This window comes from Cheilinus undulatus, linkage group 1 (assembly GCF_018320785.1).
Source record: "Cheilinus undulatus linkage group 1, ASM1832078v1, whole genome shotgun sequence".
Taxonomy (NCBI): domain Eukaryota; kingdom Metazoa; phylum Chordata; class Actinopteri; order Labriformes; family Labridae; genus Cheilinus; species Cheilinus undulatus.
The window spans coordinates 27,572,844-27,594,459 of record NC_054865.1 but is presented as its reverse complement, the minus strand read 5'-3'; the positions used below and the strand labels follow the sequence as shown (position 1 = coordinate 27,594,459).

General features: G+C 39.6%; 1 protein-coding gene across 2 annotated transcripts in view; it reads left to right on the top strand.

Moving 5' to 3' along the window:
* Positions 1 to 3,511: 3,511 nt before the first annotated feature.
* Positions 3,512 to 21,616, top strand: part of dbndd1 (dysbindin domain containing 1) — a 38,352-nt gene continuing 20,247 nt past the window's right edge. Inside the window, exons 1-3 of one of the 2 annotated variants that reach the window (XM_041805093.1) lie at positions 3,512 to 3,630; positions 14,511 to 14,657; positions 21,095 to 21,232. In XM_041805093.1, the coding sequence (XP_041661027.1) occupies positions 3,600 to 3,630; positions 14,511 to 14,657; positions 21,095 to 21,232 (316 nt within the window). In that variant the 5' untranslated portion in view covers positions 3,512 to 3,599. Of the gene's footprint in view, positions 3,631 to 13,450; positions 13,591 to 14,510; positions 14,658 to 21,094; positions 21,233 to 21,616 lie in introns of those variants that run through there. The other variant, XM_041804336.1, reaches the window with a different exon arrangement.

Here is a 21,616-nt window from a genome sequence, read left to right as displayed (position 1 = left end):
ACAGCTCAGAAGGTTCAGTCATTTAAAAAAATCCAAAGAGACATTTGTAATGCTTTCAATAACTAGATAAAACCCTTGTGTCTCTGATTTTGGGCTGAGTAAGTGACATTTTAATTTCATTTTATGAATCAATTATTCAACTCATATTTGTACCTACAAGTTATCAGTACAGCTTGAAATGTAGAGAAATATTGGTAACAAAGATGACTAGCGCTCACCCATCTTGGAAATTTGAGAATTATTCAATACAATTGTCATACGCTACTTTTGCTTTTTCATTCAAGCCTTACTCTCACTGCACCTCAAATAAGCAGTATAAAGTGGAGCTCAGTAAGCTCTAAAAAGCTCTGCATCATCACTGAAGTCATTCCTGATAATGCCGCCAAGATATTTAACTTTGTCCACCACACTCAGGGCTGGATAAGCGATAAAGATGGAATATTTTGCCTTAATTGTTTTGGGCTTTAACTTTCTTATGCCTCTCTTTTTACTGTTATAGTCAATGTCACAATACACACCATAACTAAAACGGAAGAAGACACAGTAAACCAGTAGTGTAAGGTCACAGAATGACAAAGGTTAGATTCTCACTGCAGGTCTTAATGCTCAATTTGGATTTTTTGCTCAGATTTGACTTTTTGTTTGGCTGCTCATGTTACATTGCTAATATGACCTGTATGCAGACTGCCATGTAAATAGGTCCCTGTCCTGAACAGCTCAACTCAACTAACATTTGAATTTATCCCCTAAACTACGGTCCAGCTTGTAAAACGAATACCTTGGCTCCAAAGCCACGCCCTCATGTGGCCTCATTCAGCCATTTTTTTTTCAACAACAGGTCACTTATGATACGACTCTTCCATCACTGCTGTCTTCCATGTTTGTTTTAACTTAGTATGAAACTACTATCTCCAAGGACTCTGTTGCCAACCAGCACAGAACTGAGGTGTGTGTCGCTCCATAATGAAGTTGCATTAAATGCGACTTCGCTGTTCCAAAAAGATCAGATCTATGTATATGATCTACAATGAAATTAAGATAAAAATAGAAATGAAAATAACAGATTCAATGTGACTTGTGCTGTTTTCACTGCCAGAAAAACAGATATGAGTCACATATGATTAAAAAATCTGATCTAGGTCACTTTTAACTGCAGTGTGAATGCAGTTATCAATACATAAGATGGTTAACAACTCTATCACCCACCATACATCCAGTCTTACAAGCTTTGAACTGTTCAGAGAGATTACTCATATAAAAACTGAACAGCGGAGGTGACTGAAAACCCCCTTGCTGGGCCCCACAGCCACTGACAAGGATGCTGATGCTCCCGCCCCATCATGCGTGCATGATTTGATGCAAATACCAGAAATGCAGCATTCTTATCAAATAAGAGTAGACCTCCTGTTTTGTGATTTTGTAACTAATTTATCATGATTTATTCTATTAAAAGCTTTGAACACATCTAGAAAACAGAAATACTGTAGTGTCTTTATCCATGCAAGTTAACTTCCTTCAGAGCACATATCTGTACTATTTTTATTGAACTAAACTGGTGGCCTGTGGTCGTGATATGTTTCTGGAGGCATTCCAAGATGATTAGTTTTAACACTTCACAATTGGCCTGAGGTTCTCCAACATTCTCTGCTTGGCATTTTGAACAAATGTGATAATATGATATTTTGCTCTTTGTAGGTAAGCCTCAAGAGGATATTTTCACAAAAAAATCTCAGTCTTGTGATGGAAATAGTAGAAATTCAAAAGTCAACAATTGACTTATGACATACAGTTATTGTCTGAAATGAGCTCTCTGATTTAAATTTTGTAAGTCAGTTTTGTTGACTGTCGAAAAGTCCAAAGTAAACTCTGCATCTCAGCCAATGACAGCTAAGTCTGGCTCCAGCTCCCTGCAACCTGACTGATGAATGGCTGTCAGTTATGATAATGCATTTTGAACTGGTGATCAGATCAGTTTGTCCTTTGATAACTTGTACATTTTCCTAATGTGATACTGTATATACTTCACATAGGAAAGTACAAAATCATAAGTATACTACCAGCATTGGTAGGTAATAGCCCAATATAATTAATATCTTTTATTCTTACCCAAAATTATCTTAAAGTACTCTTAGCTTTCATGTAATGTGATATTCTTTTCACAGAAGTAGACAGAGATGTGATTGTAACCCGAGACAGCCAGTATTTTTTTCACATCATAATAATAAATAACCTGCAGGGATCAGATCTTACCACTAGAGGGTGAGCTTTACCAAGAGATCCCTGAGCAGAAAGGAGTATGAACCCAAAGCTCTTCTTTCAGAAAAAAAATCCACTGATTGAATCCTCTTTTGCATTCATAAAGAAAGTGAGGTTGGTAGACAATACAGAATTAAGTAGTTGAGATATTAATCCTACATTTACATAATGAGAGTACAATCATAAAACCATGTTGATAATATAGAGGAAAAATATAATGCATGTCATCCTCTTATCTAGGAAAACATATTTTATACTATTGAGGGTACTGACTGTAGAGTCAATAATTACTGGAAAGAAAATGAATCCTAAATGCGATCATTTTGACAGAAAGTCAAGTTTTCCAACAAACGTTTCAAGAATGCTGTTTCCAGCTTTTAAAATGTGTTTGCAGATTTTTGTGATTTTGTAAATAGAAGTCCCTGATTTTCATTGATAGTTTGACAAAACTACTGGTTTAGAATGAAATTTTGGGCTTTGGAAAACTCTGATGATCATTTTCCCCTTTTTTAACATCTCATGGTCTTACCATTTTTTCAGTTGATTAGAAAAAAATATTAGTTAAACTGTTAATTTAAAACATTGATTGTTAGTTGAACCATCAGCATTTCTTGATGGTTGCATTATCCATCAATTTGTAATGAATTCCCCAACTGGCACTTGCAAATGTCAGTCCATAATTTGGTTTTGTTTCAGCTCTTCTGTTAAATCATTTGCCTTTCTAACACATAAGCAGAATGCTGAACTGTGTATTTGGCATGAAGTGTCCCATCATCAGGTTGAACAGTTTGCCTGCTTGTTTATCCACACATTGTTATACCACATTCATGGACATACATACTCTTTCACACTCTGTTTTCCACCCTTCCACTGGTCCATAAACCTCCCTCTCACCCCACTCTCACTCGCTCTGTCAGTCTGGGCAGTTTGCCAGCACCCCCCCTCCTTTTTTTTTTTGCCCTGAGTCTCTATCTGTGCATTTACTGAACCAAGGGGCTCAGATACATGCTGTGATGTCGCTGTTCCCAGACCTCTCCCATTGTGTTGGACTCTCTCTGTGAGGCGGTGTAGAGCTCACACGGCTTAGATGGAAGAGCGTGGCGGTCAAACTGTAAGAGAGGAGAAACCAACATCATCTGTTTGAGAAATCTAGATCAACGGTGGACAATAAAAGGAGGAGGAGCTGAGTCTTCTCACCCTGCCTTGCTCACTCTCTCTCGCTCTCTCTCACATGCACACACACAGACACACTCCCCTTGCCTCTCCCTTCCTCCCTCCCTGTTCGTCTCCTCTGCTCTCCGATGCTGGCGTGGTGAACAGCAGGACACTCTCGGCTGAGCTGCATGGAGGCTCAGGGAGGGGCAGAGAGCCCAGGTAAGACACATTTTTCAATTATGTTTTCTCTTTGTGTTGCAGGTTTTGTTACACTATAAGCATGGTAGATGCAGAGAGTCTTTGTCCTCTGAGTAGTCTGCCAGCTGTAAGTAAATGGCTTCCTTAAACCAGCTTATTTAAGGTGCTTTTGGACACTTTTTAACATTAGAGCAAAAAATACAGATTACATCAGAGAGTTTGCTCTGGAATGCTATCACCTTATACATGTGACTTGTCAAATTTAAAGATAGCAGTGCACCAGCACTCTATTTTTGCTTACCATCTTGTGTCTAGTTGTGTATGTGTGTGTATGGGGGGGGTGTCTCTACAATCAAGTTTGATGATTTATCGATTGCGCTAGCAGCACAGTCTTTTTATATCCACACACTATAGATCAACCACACAAAAGACAGGCTGATAGTGAAGTTGAAGAACAATAGTGGACACACATGGTCCTTTGTGTGAAGTCCATCCAGAGAAGACTGCAATGTGTGGTAGCACAGCACAAAGCCTCAGTGCCCCCGCTGGACTATAAACCTTCAAAAGGATCATGAAACTGTACTATTGTAAGGTATATGATATATCTTAATGGTACTGGTATATTTCTATAGGGTCATGATATGAGCTTTGATGAATAAAAGAGGTATGAATATAATAATGCACTGAGTGCACAAACCAGTAGATGGCTTAAATGTAGATGTAATAGATGGTTTAGCTATATGTCAGCGCTGCTTTCAAGTACTGCCAAAATGGTATGTTACAACTAGGGATGGGGCAAAATATTGATACCGTAATATACCATCATACTGACTGGAGTGATACAATTATTGTATTGCTGCTACTGGTATTTCAATTAAAAGACATAAATACAGGAGTTAATTTGTTACAGAGAAGGACAGCAGGATGATTTTAGAAAGTAGTAAAATGAAGTGAAAGGATGAAGCATAGTAAAAGGTTAAACTGATAACAAAATGATGTGGATAAAAAAAATCCAGCAATGTATCTTTTTTAGGGGGATTTTGTCTGTCTAGGTTAATCAGATGTTTTAATGTATCATCCTGGGATTTCTATAGGTATTTTGAGTTGTCAGCCTGTGGGATAAAGTAGCCACCTAAAGAGGTTCATAAGACCCCCAGCACGCCATCCCAATTTAAAAAAGCAAGGCACAAGTAATAATATGGAATCTGGGGGCCTTTCTCCAGGACGTTTTCAGCATCCAATATCTAAAGAAATCAGCTCACATTGTTGTAAGAGTTGATCAGTTGTTTTTCTGATAGTCATTTTAAAAATGAGTGGTCTAATGTAAAAGAAAATTCTAAAGAATTCTGTTTACCAACTCAAGAACTTTAACAAAGACTTTTGGAGTTTAAAAAGTAGGTCACAAACCTTACATAGTAGTCAAACACAATATGGGTGATTACATCATAATACAGAGTTGGGTTTAATGTTTATGTAACAGATACAACAGATCTTTTCCACAACCTTTTATCACAGTTGGCCTCTGGAACTGCCAGTCTGCAGTTAACAAAGCAGAATTCATCAATTCCCTCACTAAACTGTCTAACATTCAGGTCCTAGCCCTGACAGAAACTTGGGTCCGTCCTGAGAACACTGTAACACCAACTGCTCTATCAGTTGATGCAGTGTTCTCTCATACACCTCGCTCTTCTGGCCGAGGAGGAGGCACAGGCATTATTCTTTCTCATAGCTGGAACTTCAGCCAGTTCAAACCCTTGGACAATAACACCTCATTTGAATATCATGCAGTACAGGTCACTGCCCCAATAAAGGCTTACATGGTTGTGGTATACCGCCCACCTGGGGGTCACCTGGACAACTTTATTGTGGAACTGGACATGTTACTCTCAGACATCCCTGATGATGGCACACCACTGGTTGTCATGGGTGACATGAACATCCACTTGGATAGAGCCCAGGCTACTGATTTTATTTCACTACTGTCCTCCTTTGACTTGAAACTGGTTCAAACGCCTCCTACACACAAGGCTGGTAATATACTGGATTTGATTCTAACTCGCAATTGCTCCACGGCTAATTTGAGTGTAACACCACTTCACCTCTCTGACCACTACTTCATTCAGTTCTCACTTGGCTTACCTGAACTTCAACAATCTACTACTCAATTAAGATCATACCGCAGAAACCTTCAGTCACTTGACCCAACACAGCTGTCTGACGAGGTCTCAGCTGCACTAGCCTCATGTAACGAGTCCTTCACACTCACTGTTAATGAGGCCACAGACACATTCTGCTCCTCACTGACCTCCTCTCTGGACAAACTCTGCCCTCTGGTGTCTAAGCCTATTCGGAATACTCCACCTTGTCCCTGGCTCACTGAGGTCATCAGAACCCAAAGGGCAGGGCTCAGGGCGGCAGAGAGAAAATGGCGTAAATCCAAACAAACCTCGGACTTGAGTGCTTATCAGCAAAAACTGTCCTGTTTTACCTCTGCTCTAAAATCTGCTAAGAAGGCGTTCTATCAATCAAAGATCTGTGCTGCCACTGATGCACGCAAACTCTTCTCTGCTTTTAACTCGCTCCTCTCTCCTTCACACCCACAACCCTCCAGTATGTTGACTCCAGACATGTTCGCCTCCTACTTCATTGACAAGGTTTCTACCATCAGCAACCAATTCTCTGAGCCTGTCCAACTCAGTTTTCTGCCACCAGCTAGTGATGCATCACTTAGCTCATTCTCTCCACTAAGTGAGAGCGAGGTCACCAGGCTTCTGCTTGACTCTAAGCCCACAACCTGTCCCCTCGATCCGATACCATCACATCTCTTGCAGGCGATTGAGCCCACAATCAGCCCTGCTGTGAGTTGTATCATTAACTCCTCTCTTTCCACAGGTGTTTTCCCAGCTGCTTTCAAGCAAGCGCGGGTTACACCACTGCTCAAAAAACCCACTCTCAACCCAGCCCTGGTTGAAAATTACAGGCCGGTCTCACTTCTCCCATTCCTATCAAAAATACTGGAGCGCACAGTCTTCAACCAGCTCTCAGAACACTTGCAGAACAATGATCTACTTGATCAGAATCAGTCTGGCTTTAGGCGGGGCCACTCTACTGAAACTGCACTTTTGTCTGTAACGGAATCACTTCGCTTGGCCAGAGCAGCTGGTCAGTCCTCAGTTCTCTTACTGCTGGATCTGTCCGCTGCCTTTGACACAGTAAACCACCAAATCCTCCTCTCCACACTCTCTTCACTTGGTATCTCAGGATCTGCCCTACAGTGGTTTAAGTCCTACCTCACAGGGAGATCTTTTAGAGTATCATGGAAGGGAGGAGTGTCTAAACTGCATGGCTTATCAACAGGGGTGCCTCAAGGGTCTGTGCTTGGTCCCCTACTTTTCTCAATATACACCACCTCACTTGGTGCAATCATCCGCTCCCATGGCTTTTCTTATCACTGCTATGCAGACGACACACAGCTATTCCTGTCCTTTCCACCAGATGACACAACTGTCTCAGCTCGGATCTCATCCTGCCTTGCTGATATTTCTAAATGGATGAGGGAACGTCACCTTCAGCTCAACCTGCCCAAACGGAGCTCATTATCATCCCAGCCAGTCCCACTATGGAACCGCAGATCAGTATCCAGCTTGGATCAAATAATCTCTTGCCCACTAAGTCAGCCCGGAATCTGGGTGTCATGATTGATGACCAGCTAACCTTCAAGCTCCATGTGGCCTCGATTGCTCGGTCCTGCCGTTCGCCCTCTACAACATCAAGAGGATCAGACCCTACTTGACAGAGCATGCTACACAACTCCTGGTACAGGCTCTTATAATATCACGTATTGACTACTGTAACTCATTACTGGCAGGCCTACCTGCATGCACAGTTACACCTCTGCAGTTGATCCAGAACGCAGCAGCACGTCTGGTCTTCAACCAACCCAAGAGAGCTCATGTCACGCCTCTTTTAATCTCTCTACACTGGCTTCCAGTTGCAGCTCGCATTAAATTCAAAACTCTAATCATTGCTTACAAAGCAGTAACTAAAACTGCTCCTGTTTACCTGGAGTCCCTCATCCAGGTCTACACCCCTTCTCGCCCACTACGCTCAGCCAGCGAAAGGCGCCTGGTACTTCCAGCACATCATGCTCCTAAGTCACTAGCTCGACTCTTCTCCTCTGTTGTCCCTAAATGGTGGAATGAATTACCCAACTCCATTCGATCTACAGACTCCCTGTCTACTTTCAAGAGAAGGCTAAAGACCCAGCTCTTCAGAGAACACTTTGCACTTAGCTAGGCAATTCTCTACTGTTGTCCCCAGTAGTAGATTGAGTCTCAGCCAGACTATTCTCCACTGCTGCCCCCAGTGGTTGAATGAGTTTCCCAACTATAGTTAGCTCGCACTGTCCTGCTCTACTTCTGGGATTTCTTTGCCCAGCTCTTTGGGAATGATCCAGCACTTGGTACCTGGTAAATAGTTGTTGTGAAGTCTAATGAATGGCGATTAGTGATCCCACATTTTCCTTGATTCATTGTTGCTGTCTAATAACAAAAAACAAAAAAAAAAACAAAAAACAAAAAAAAAAACAAACAAAAAAAAACAAAACAAAACAAAACAAAACAAAACAAAAAAAAACAACATAAACAACGTATATTTTAGGTACTCTGCCTTAAACTCTACACGGCAGCACTTGCGTCCAATTGGACCTGAAGCACTTGATGGCACTTACTGATGTTGTTTCTTCTTGTCTGGATCATTGCTTGTGTTGTTCTTGCTCTCAAATGTACGTCGCTTTGGAGAAACGCGTCTGCTAAATGACATTGTAACATTGTAACATAGATAAACTTTTGATCTACAATGACTAAATTGTAGCTGATACCGTTTTGAAATTAATCTAAAATATATAGGAAAAGTCACAACTTTTTAGACAAAATGTATTACATCAACTATAAGAAAAAGTAGTAAAATGTAATTAGGTGATCAGCCCACTGTTTGGCTGACAGCTACTGCTAGAGGAAAGCCTGGTCACATTAGAGTCACAACGTTTTCATGCAGTTCAAGAACAGTCAAATCATTCATCAACTGGATTTTTAAAATGCATGAGAATGTTGGTCTGCCCTATATTGTACTAAATGTACTCTTAAAGTCAGACTATACCTAGATAATGGGATTTGACATCAATTTACTTTGCATGTATCACCTCACTTAGACTCTGGACCAGACGTAGAAAATCGCAAAGAATAACAGGTGTTCTATTGTCGTCTGCCTTTTGATATCACTACAAGCTAAAGGGATTGGGTTCATCACATTAATAGCAAATGTAAAGCGTAGGGCATATATGTACTGTACTGAGCTGTAAAATTGTTTATGTTTTTATGGTTCTGCATACAACCACTGTGCTGCTTGGTAACTTACAAGTAAGGTCAACCATTAGTTGGCTGAATAATAACCAGCTATAGGGGAGGCTGTTACTCATTATCATTGGCCATGTATCACATATAGCATTGTATCATATCATATTGTATCATAACCCTGCTATTCACATATAATACAATGTTTCTACAGCCTCTCCACAAAACTAAATAAGAATTCCCCTTCCCATAGGCCATCCCTGTGCATGTTGGGGTGAGGGAAAACATAAAAAAAGCTTTGAGTGGCTTGCTGTAAATCTCCTATCTATAATCAAGTGCAAAAATCTGCACCCTCACAACCAATGCCTGTATCTGGCTTCTCTTTTTTGATCTTCAAACAGTAAAATGAAACAAAAAGACCATTTCATCAGGTTGCAGCCCTTCTTACAAGAAAATCCAAAAGGAATTAAATGCTGATGCAAGGCACTGTAAGTTGCAGTTTCAGTGCATAGTCACAACTATATTTTCACATAACATGTAAGATGTTTTTTCCTGCTTTGGCTTTGTTCCTGGCCTCTATATTAAAACGCAGTATCTGAACACTGCACATTAATGCTGACAGCCAGAATCACTTATCCATGACAACTGGCATATCTTTACTTCATTATGATAAAACTGAATTACAACTAACCATGTTATTATAATGGATTGCACCCACAAGACAGTGTTGTAAAATGGTACTTGTGGGTAACAGGATTTGTAATGTGCCCAACGACGCAGCTTTTTTGAACCAGAAACATCCTTACATAAGGCGATTGGCAGTTGAAGGACATATTCATCCCTCTTGTGATCAAAAGAATGAATATTGTAAAAAAATTGCTGCAAAACATTTTTTTGTTGAAAATTAGTTCAGCTGAGCAGATGGTATCTTCTTAACTCGCCAGTGTTACCAATTTGTACATATTACAAACACTGCATTCTGTAAAGTAACTTAAAATCATATTACTATGAACAGACTGCAAACAGCAGGTACAAACAATGACCCAGCAGCCTGTGCACCGAGTGATCGATTTATTGAACCAAGACACTGAGTTTGATTCGAGTTTTGGCAAACACACAATACATCACTCCCATCCTTCTTCTCTCTCCATCTGTCTCTGCGCCGGGCAGACTGATTCACAGACAGCCATGGCTCACAGCTCAGGAAAGGGTCAGACATAGCCAGAACAGACCATATTTGTGATAGCTGACTTTCTTTTACCAGTATTGTCTTGTTTATTCTAGTTTATTCACAGCCGGCTTAGCAGGTGGTGGCTTGATCAGACCATGGACGCACGAATCCCCTCAGTCACCTGAGGATAATGCTATGACTTCATGAAAAACTCTCTATCCCTTGCCATTAACATCCTGACAGTGAGCCAAACTCATCTGCAACAAAATGCATGACATCTAGGCATAAATTAGCATACTAAAATACAAAAACTACTGCAGTTTGATCAACAGGAAACAGAACACTAAATTAAAAATTTATATCATGAATGGCCTGACAGTGTTCTTTAAAACAGAATGAGATATACTCTAGTCTATCATGTATTTCCATGATGTCCAGGAGAACATAATCAGCCCATTAAAACAATACCAACAGTGTTCTTTTTCCACATAAATGCACTGCTCCAAGGGCTCAGTGCTCTTGAGATGACTTTTCCCAGATTATTTAAGGGATAAATTAGCGTATGGCTGGATGATAAAGTGCCTTAAAGCAATGCTACAAAGGTCAAAGACTGTAATGAGTTCTACAGCCAGTGTTTGCTGAGGAAGTGAGGGAAATGGAAACCAAAGCTAGTCCAAATATTGAACAAACATTTCATTACAACAGCAGATGTAATGCTATACTCTCTTCAGTTTGTGCAAGCTCCTTCCTGGAAAAAATGATCAAATACCTGACATTGAACAGTGGGTCTCACAGGTTGAATTCAGAATCGTTTTCTGCCTCATTCTTGGCTGAAGCCCTCAGGAACTTGACTGTCTAGAATCATACTACCTGTAGAAATAGTTTAACCAGCCATCCACTGTCCTCCAAAGAGCTCTGTGCTGTTTGATATATACAGAAGACTGATGCTTTGGTTACAATTTACCTTTAAATGTTAATTGTTTTCATGTACCCCCGTTAGTATAATTTCATCATCCTACAAAGTGGTAATTGGTCAGTTATTTTGCAGTTTTGTTTTCTTGCATCTTCTGCAGTTAAATATGCAAATCTCCAGTACTCCTAGACTTACCTCACTCAGCCAAATCACACAGCCTGCTGTGTTTTCAGCTGTTTCAAACAGATGCAAATATGAGCAGACTACTGCATTTCAAGGGATGCTATTTTAAGAGGCATCTATTTTCAGACTGTTGTCTGAAAACTGTGGTCTTTTTTATCTATTTTCGAATAGATTTTTGGGATGTTTTTATGCTGTTTGAGTGAAAAGCATGGCAGTAAATATAAACATTACATCAATGACACACCTGTAGATCTCAGTATGTCTGAAGCCATATGATCTCTTCAATCTCCTTTCAAAGATTAAATATTGTCTGCTTGTACATACACCACTGAGGTAAGCACACATCAGCAGCCTACAGAAGTTAACAATAGATATTGTACAGGCACGCATTTATGGCAAGCGGTTTTAACATTTAAAAGTTAAGTCTGACTATCTGGAATTAAAATTGTAGATATCTATATCTATAATGTCTTTCTTACTAGTCGTAATTACATTTTGAATTTTCGGAATTTTAATTCAAGACATCTGTAATTCAATTTTGACTAGGCAAAATAACAAATAGAGATATCTATAATTTAATTTTGACTAGGTGAAATTGAATTATTGATATCTGCAATGATGTCGCTGAAAATGTCATTCAACCATAGACTGTAGAAAAAATTGGACAAACCCATGTGATGTCAATCGTCTGCTTACAATAGGCGGACTCAAACGGTTCTTGAAACCCATTTGTGGAGGCTTCCATATTGAAATTGCGGTTGACAGAAACGGAGCCTCTGCCTGCCGAGCTATCTGTCAATCAAATGAGACGCGCCAATCAGCTTTCACCATAAATTTAATCCAAACGATCATGGAACAAAAAAATTCACCCCCGTACAGTGGGAGCATAATAAGACACTAGCTGATGAGACACGTTTGGTGTTTTGAACCAGGCTGTAAACCAGTTTAATTCTAGTGTCAAAACCGGCTGCCGGTGTTCCTACAGCCAGCCTCAAGTGGACACTCGCGGTATAGCAATTTTTTGCATGTCCGCATTGGCTTTATTTTTTAGGACCGGAGGTTGCCGCTTGCATTCAACTCGTCACACATCTCAAATGACAATTACAGATATCTGTAATTCAATTTCACCTAGGCAGAATGTGTGTTAAAGATATCTCAAATGTCATTAATGATGTCATCAATGACGCTGCTCTATTTTAGATATCCAGAAATACGTCATTTCCCCTCCCCGCCATAATCAAACAAGAATTGGGTTTATTTCCTTATTTCTATGAATGGAGGAAGAAAGAAGCAGTCATGGCATTGCTCACACAGGTAGGCCTACAATGTGACATGTATGGCGAGCAGATTTCCATAGATTTGATGATTTTGAACAACAACCCGCTCCGCTCCCACCCAAAGTGGGAGGTGGGCCAAATTTTTCGTAATTACAGATATCTGCAACGTCATTTCGCCTAGTCAAAATTCTAATTCAAGATATCTCTAATTACATTTTGACTAGGCAGAATTACATTTACAGATATCTCCAATTTCGAATATCTGTAATCAAAATTCATTTCAAGATATCTATAATTCAATTGTAGATATCTACCATTTAATTTCGCCTATAGTCAAAATTCCATTTATAGATATCTACAATTTAATTTCACATAGTCCAAATTTAATGTAAGATATCTGAAAAGGGACATGTAGATATCTTGAATTGTATAGAATTGATGTGAATTAAAAACATCTGTAATTGAAATTCTGCCTAGTCAAAATGTAATTAGAGATATCTTGAATTAGAATTACAAATATCTACAATTCAATTTCAGATATCTGTAATTCACATTTTGGATATCTGAAATTACATACCCCATTCACATGAATGGCAAAAGTGACGTCATTTCGCCAAGGTAAAATGACGTTGTAGATAGCTTAAATGACAATTTTGGATAGGCAGAATGTATTTTCGGATATCCGAAATGTTCTTTTTGACTAGGCGAAACTGAATTACAGATATCTACAATTTGAATTCCGGATAGTCAAACGTAACTTTTTAATGTTAAAACGGCTTACCATACCACAGACGCATTCAAGGAGGTCTTTGCTAGCAGGGACTTGCCAACAGTAGCTAGCCTAGCGGTAGCTTAAAGTACAGTTAGTCTACAGGACAGTAGACTTAGTGGTATGTACAGGTAAGGTAAGGTATACTTAGTGGAGAAGTTGCCAACTTACAGGAGAAATGCAGAAGGTTCAGACAATCAACATCTTCATCTTCCTCTTCGTTCGAGTTGTCCTCCATGTTTGGTATCATGACGAAGCCGATGTTACCCAACAGGTGAAATTAGCTGCCGCGTTAGTTGCCACCCACCTCTCAACAGGTTAGTTTTAAAGAGAGAAGTTATTGTACTTCATCGACATTTATGGCCACAGGTTAAGAATAAATGTGAATGAACATAACATATTTTAAATTACTGTCTGGAATGACTTTCCTTGACATTTAGCGACCAAACAAATCGCCCAAAGCAGCAAATCGAGGGGTCAGGTGCCATACGTTACTGAAACGTCATTACGTAAACAGACGCTAGGGCTTTTAGTCACGCAAGGCTGCTAGCAAATGTTAGCTAACCAAGGATGGACAGTTGGTGCTGAGGCAATCTAAAAGATCAGGTTTGTGTAAAATGTGTTTGGGAAAGGTCTGATATTAAAATAAGATAATAACTATTACTAAAGGACACATTCTTTAACGGATTTATCGATTTTCGGCAGTTTTTCTAATCTTGTGCTAAAATACCTGTTACTAATGTCATTTATCATTTTTAGGTTGCGTGGAAGTAGCCTAATCGGTTCCTGGCAAATTAACTGAATTTTAGGAAGAGCAACATAGCCTTCACCTCTTCTTATTTAAATTCATGAAAAATACATATACATTTAATTCCCTTTGCTCCATACTACTGAACCTCTGTGACTGGTTGTAAACATATTTTTAATACCGATTGTTTGAAGGTTATAACATTTTTGTTATTTAAATGAATTATGGTGAATACCATGAATACATCTCATAGGTGCATATAGGAATGCATTCATCTAAACGTGAATGAAAACTTAGACTTTAGATAGTGTGCAGGAGTTTGATTTTTTGATATCTGAAAACAAATGATCAAATATTGTGTATCTAGTACCGTTTTTGTCCCTGTGGTATTGAATCAAGTTGGCAATCAATATCATTGGATTTTACTAGTATAAGAACTTAAAATTCTTCCATCATGACAGCTCTACTCCTGTCTTTTTGCCCTCACAGAGCCCAATAAAGACATCCAGAAGCTGCTGAAGCCCTCCAGCTCAGGTGACCTATCCAAGGAGCTATTCCAGCAACCAACAGGCGGGGAGGAAGAGGGCAGCCTGTCGGGGCACACTGCAAGCCTCCTGCACATTACTGAAAAGAGACGTGAGTACAAGGGGTATAGAGGCAAAAAGAGGGCGATATTAAGACTGTGAAATACTGATGAATAGTACTTGATAAGAGGTATTACGGGTCATTTATGAATGGGAAATGCCTGGAGCATTCCCAAAAGATAAAGAGATGGCAAAGGTCGAAGAAGGACATTGTGGATATCAGTGTTCTTTAAGAAGGGCTTCTTTTTAGTGAGTGTAATTAGTGGTTGAATCTACTGTAAAATACAGTAACAAATTATAATTCTTACATTGTAAGCCCGTGGAGAAGTAATGCATGAGCTTTTTATTTCATGTCTTACTCAGTTTGATCTTTTTTGATCTTGAATCCCACCAAATGATCACTGCCTCTTTGAGGTATTCTGGTCCCACATTCTCAGAGACCAGTACAGCTTAGCCTTGGTTGAAAGGACTCATTGTGCATCCATCCAATACAGAGGCTTCCCTGTACGTGTTAGACTCAGGGCCAAGGGCACAAAACCACAGAGACGGATACTGGGGCTGCAGGGGTGACAAGGCAGCCTTTATCTGCTTCGCTAACTAAACACTTTTTCAGAGGGACAGCTCATCCAGACGCTAATGTCTGCTTCTCTGTGATTGAATGTGACCTACTAACAAGCCAGGCCACCTGGCAGGGCAGCTTATAGTACAGTGAATCAAAGAGAAGGAAAGAAAAGATCACTGCTGCTTTAAATTTTATCAAAGTGCACAATTGAGTTGTCAAAACAAGCCTTCTCCTTGTACAGTACATTCATTCTTACCACTGTGTTATTAAGAGATTAGGAATCAATGAATAATGTATCTGGGCTTCACATTTGATAAGGATTATTTATGTTTGTTCATAGCAGAGACATAGTTTATCTTTATTTTAAATGGCACAGTGTCCTCTCCCTAACCAGGACAGCACAAACTCCCCTGGTTTGTCTGTTTTTCACACCTGGTGCAATCAGCCTAAAATCCTCACCAACATCTCAAGAATACCATGAAATAAAAGAAAGTTATAGCTTGGTTTTCAAATATAAAAAAAGGGTATCAGACTGCAGTGCGGATAACTTGCCTCTTGTTATTTTTTTGTATGGGAAGTTGAGTAGGATTTTGAAATTAAAAATTTATGGCATCTGCTGTGAAGTCTGGAAGTAAAAAAATAAGGTTTGTCAGTATTGATCTTTAAGAGCAGAACAAGCTGTCAAAGAGGAGAAGTGAGACATCTGTGATTTAAACTTTTTTTCACAGGTTAAATTAAAACACGTCCCACATCTCTTTTCCGGTATGCTTTATTCATCAAACATTTTTGGCTAACTCGCCTTCATCAGGGGTTGTTGAATAAATCATGATGCACTGAGAGGGGTTTTGCGACATGCTCACTGCTCTGCACCCTGTGTGTGTTCTTGCAGTAAGAAAATACAACTCAATTTACCTTCAGTTATAGATAAGTGTTCAATGCAACCAAATAAATTGAATCAAGATCAAATTTTACAGTTGGTATCAGTCCAAACACATTTTGCCTGCGTACTTGGTTGCTATATGAAAACAAAACACTTTCTACAAAACGTTTTTGGCAAAAAAAAAAAAAAAGATAATTTTAAGCTGGATTGTCGATTTAAGAGAAATGGGGTTGCATGGACACAACATACAAGGCAGCCATCCACTACTCTTTTATCCCTTATCCAAATGTGAACCACTCCCTTCTTCCAATCTGCCCTTCTCTTTGTTCTTTAAGCTCAGTAGAGCTCCATATTTACTTACAGAGAGAGTGGAAAAATTAGGAAAGAAAATTAAAAGGAAATTCTTTTTATAGAACATCCAATTGACAGCAAGCATTTTTTCTGACTGAGTTATTTACAGTGCATAATTGCTTTTCAAAGAGTTTATGAGCCTTAATTTCACACACATTAACTACAAAGGCCAGATTATACAGCGCAGCATAAGGGTGTGCTGAATAAATAGAAACATGTCAAGAAGGATGGTAACACACACATTGAATATTACAGGCTATTAAGCTGTATGTGTTTGCTGTTAGAAGAGAGACTTGTCCATTACATCATCCATCTGCTTCAAATGCAAACTCCACTGGATTTTTTTTCTCTTCTTCTTTAAGTCTCAGCGTGAATTCTTCATTGTCAGTCATCCCCGCTGGCATCTCAGAGCTCTCCCGATTGGCTCTTGAAAAAGAGGCAGTTGTTTCAGTGTGTCTGCCTGGGAGAGAAAACGTACTGATCAATTATTCAAGGAAAAAGGGTGTGGGAGAGGGACAAAAGAGATGGGGAGAGACGGTTAAATACGCAGTTGAATGGGGAAAACCTTGTAACCAATTGAAAATACCAGTAGAAATAATGCAGTGTTTTGCTCCACATAATGCCTTCCCTTCTTCTTACCTTCCTTTTTCTCACCCTTGATTCCTCCATCACCCTGCCTCTGCTGCTCCACTCTTTATCCACTCCTCCACATTTTCCAACCTTCACTGCCTCTAGGTTCCTCACTTACCCTGAAAAGAGGTGAAAATCCCCTGATAGCTGTAAGCAGACAGCTTTTAGCCTGCAGGAAACATAAAAATATATTCACAAACACAGTCAAGAGGCAAGCTGAGAGGATAAGTGATAAATAAAATTTGGCTCTTTATTATTCTTGTCACCTAATAATCACATAGTATGTTATCACAACTCTTTCTTTACTCAGTGTAGCCAACCATTATTTAACAGCAACAGAAGCTTTTGATATAGAGCTCTGACTGTTTGCTGCTAAGCCTATCCATAGTGCTTATTTAATTACATGTGGTGCAGTGGTTTATGATGCAGTAATTGAAACTGGTCAAGTGGAACAATCTAATGAAGTGTCATGTGGTTTCAGCGCCTTAAAAGGAATAATAGCATTGCTCATTGCCTCAGGCAAATGTTTCCACATTATGCTAAGAATATTGGATATTTTTAAGGTATCTCGAAGGCACACCTTGCTAAAACTCATTCCATGTCTGACTGGTTACCTGTAACATATAACCAGGGGCAAACCCAAGTGTTGAGGTTAGTGGACTTAGCCCAAATTTAGGTGGGTCTGAAGACTTGCTCTCCTGTATTTTTTCCCCTGATAAAGCAGCTTTATGCACTATTTCAACCCATTTATAATTCATTTAGAGTGTCAACAAAGCTATTTATCATTTGTGAAAAAAATGATATAGTTCCAATAACAAAATGCTTTAGAGCACTGGTTCTCAACTTGAATCAGGACCCACTACCACCTCCTTAAGGGAAACCGTGACCCATATTTTTGAAAATGTTTAGCTACTCATGTCTGTTTAATGACAAAGTTTTCAATTGGGACCCGAGATGGGAAAAAAAATATACTGAACAACAAAACAGGACTAAACAAACATGTTTTTAAAAAAACACATCATTACAAAATGACATGCAAGAACACATCTGAGAGAGATCACACTGAAATTTGGAAATTTCATGAGGAATTTCCTCTTAATCTTGTGAAAATCAGCTGTGCTATCCAAAGAAAGGGAGATAAATAAGTTGAGATCTCAAGACAAATACTGAAATTTACTTTTCATAATAGAAAAACCTAAAAAAGTGCATATATGAATTTGCTGTACATTCATTTTGGGCTTTTGTACACAGATTTTATACCAGTTTTTCTTTTCTTGGTACACATTTGTGACCCACTAGAAAGAGTTTCGCAACCCACTTTTGGGACCTGATCCACCAGTTGAGAACCACTACACCAAAGCAGTGTTTCTAAACTGGTGAGGCCTTAGGACCCACAGCTACCTTTATGACAACAAATGGAGACCCAATTTAAAAAGATGCAGTTTGGACCTGAGATGGTACATAAAATCACTGTAGGTCTTCTTGATAGCTTCAAAACTTGCTTTAGTCCCATTTGCCCATAAAGGTAACCCATATTTCATGTATTTTTTTTCCTGTCATATTTGTGGCATGCTTTGCTTCACTGCAAGGATAAAATCAAATGTTGCATATCTACTTCTTTTGTCTTTGATGGCTGATGGCAACCCGCATCAGCTGTGTTATCACCTCATGTGTTACTCCCTAAAAATAACTGCAATGTAGACTTCTTGCCCTGACCCTATGACCCATTTTTGGGTCCCAACCCAGCAGCTGATAACCACTAAGTACATATTTTACCCTTTTAGAACAAGTTTGCTTTGGTCTCAGAGGTCCCCAAAACATGCCTGAAAAAGTTTGTCCTTGAAAAAAAACTCCAGTATTGGGTTTTTGCATGTCTTAAAACCCCTCTGTTTCAGCCATTCTCAGAACGAGCCGTTTCTGTGTCTGTGGCTTTAAATGGTAATGAGCAGTCTGTCTCCGCCCCTGACCACACCCCTCTCAGGAAATGGATGTGGCACTCCCGATGTTACAATGTTACACACACACTTTTATCAAAAGTTAAGGATCTGACTGGGATTTATACCATGAATCTCTAGATCAGAGTCAGCAGGGTAACCCACTGAGCTATCCAGCATCTCAGGTGGCAGCTGAGGAAGATCAGGAGAGGAAGGTGGAACTTTCTTCCAAGCTGGTAGGGACAACCAAACCTGGGAGCGGGTGCTAACACCCCACATGACATCATGAGGGTAAAATCTGAGAACGGCTTGTTTCAGCACACATTTTCTGAGAGGTGGAGAAAGAGAGGGTGGAAGGGAATGGATTTTTCTGGTATTTAAGGGGATTGTGGACAGGCCAGGGGCACATTTTTTGTTAGAAAAGCCTGAAAAGTGATTTTTGCATAATAATATGTCCCCTTTAATCATGATTTGTTTGTTGGAAAATATCTGTGGCATTTGGGGATGTAAGACATTCTGCAGTGACATTTCAGCAAGAAGCACCAATAACAATTTAAATATATACATTTCACAGCTTATTTGTTTAAAATGCACTAGAATTACATTGAAGTAATGAAAAAAAAACAATGATGTTTAGTTGGCATTAGCAATCATTGATTAAATTGTTATTTTAAACATTGGTATCAGTCACTGTTATCACAACTGGTGTACATATCTACCTAAATACCCCTCTTTCTTGCTACTTTCTATTTATTTCAGTTGGAACTCCCCAATTCTTTCTTCCTATTAATATCTTGTAGATCTGTGATTTCTAAAGTTTCCTGTGGAGCATTCATAGTATGGCTGCATGGTCATAGGCTTTGTAAGTGATCATGCATGTCATATCTACACTAGAGAAAGGTGTTTGATCTACTTAAACCTCGTTAATGAACATCTTTTTTAAATCAGGAATTCAAACTCCCAAGCCTCTAAATTCCCTTTTTCTGGTTTGTATTCCCCCCATAGCCCCAGCCTTCTTGCTATTCATTTCACATATCTGCTGGCATTTGAGGTGTTGAGTGCTTTTTAAAGAAACACGGCAAAATGATCAGCCACTGCTTGAACCAGATGATCAGTCTCAAAATCAATACGTGTTTTATCAGAAGGACAATGCAGGGAATTAAATGTAGCAGCAGACAAAGAAAAGCATGCTTCTAAAACAAAGCATTTTCTCAGACAGCTTGGGAAACAACACCAGTTAATAACAGCTTTCAACCTGTCATACAACCCATCCTTTTCTCCATAAAACCGCGCCCACAGACAGCCAGTGAAGAGTTTCATTCAGATTTGATGTTGCATGACGAGAAAGCATGCATCAACTCCTTTGTAAAGAAGCACAATCACACCTCCATCTGCCTCTCCAACCATCTTTATTACTATAAAGGCCAGTAATTGTAGATTTGTTCACCCTCATTGCGCAGAGTTTCTTCCTAATTTGGGTGATGCTGCGACTAGTAGCTGTTCTTGTATCCTTGCTAGGCTCGTATATGTACACGTAGAGGTTGAATATATACATAATATTAAAAATGTCAGCTTTAAGGCAACCTGATTGGAATGCTGAGCCTGGCACGTAAATGCACTCCACATGTAAATATGACCCTGCTGTTTGCAGCAGGGGCTTGTGCAAAAATGAACAGGTGCAACACTCCCAGGAGAAAGACAGAGACCACAGTGCTTTAAAGAAGCAGCTATTTTCATCTCCACTAACATAAGCTCTTGTTTTAAATCTTAAGACATTGCCTGTGTGAAAACACAGGTGCCACTGACCACATTGCTGAGCTATGAGGCATGTTGTAAAAATGCAACCTGCCTGAAATATTTCTGAAATACAAACACCTCACACACGCAATGTCCCATCGTAGAATAAACGTGATCATTGTGGAAATTGATTTTACAATTGGGCCAAAAGTGCCAGCTATTGATCTCATTATAGGAGCAGTTTAGAGTCTGGTGTGGCTGGGGATAAGGTCTGTGCTATTAAGTTCCACTTCTCTTTAAGGAGCTGATTCTTTTCCTTCAGTGTCAGCAAAAATACAAATGGATCATCTCTTTAACTTTTCAGTTGATCCTGTTTTCTTCTCTCTGCTTTGCAGAACCTCTCAGTAGTGTGTCTTCTCTGGAGGTGCACTTCGACCTCTTGGATCTGACCGAGCTGACTGACATGTCGGACCAGGAACTGGCTGAAGTTTTTGCCGACTCTGATGAAGAGAACCACAATGAGTCCCCAGCAGGTAATGAAACACAAACATGCCCACCAGAAATGGAGGGTACATTTTTTGAATATGTACTGATGCAGAAGGCTCAAGCTGTAGGTTGTAATGATGTAAACAATGCATTCATCATGAGCTGATGAGTAAAGGTGCACAGACAAACTGTAAATTAACACCAGATGACTCATAAGCCCTCCACAATGCATCTCCATCTCCTGTCAAACCAAAATATCCCTACTAGCTTAGGGATATTTTGGCTACTATTGTGCTGGTCACATCATTTCAAACCAGAACATTTGCATAAGAGACCTGATTAGAGGACTGGCAAAACTGATTCCCTGCCCCCTCTGTTAACCATAGTACACAAGGAGCCCTCCAGTCAGCCCATTCTGCAGCATCACTCAG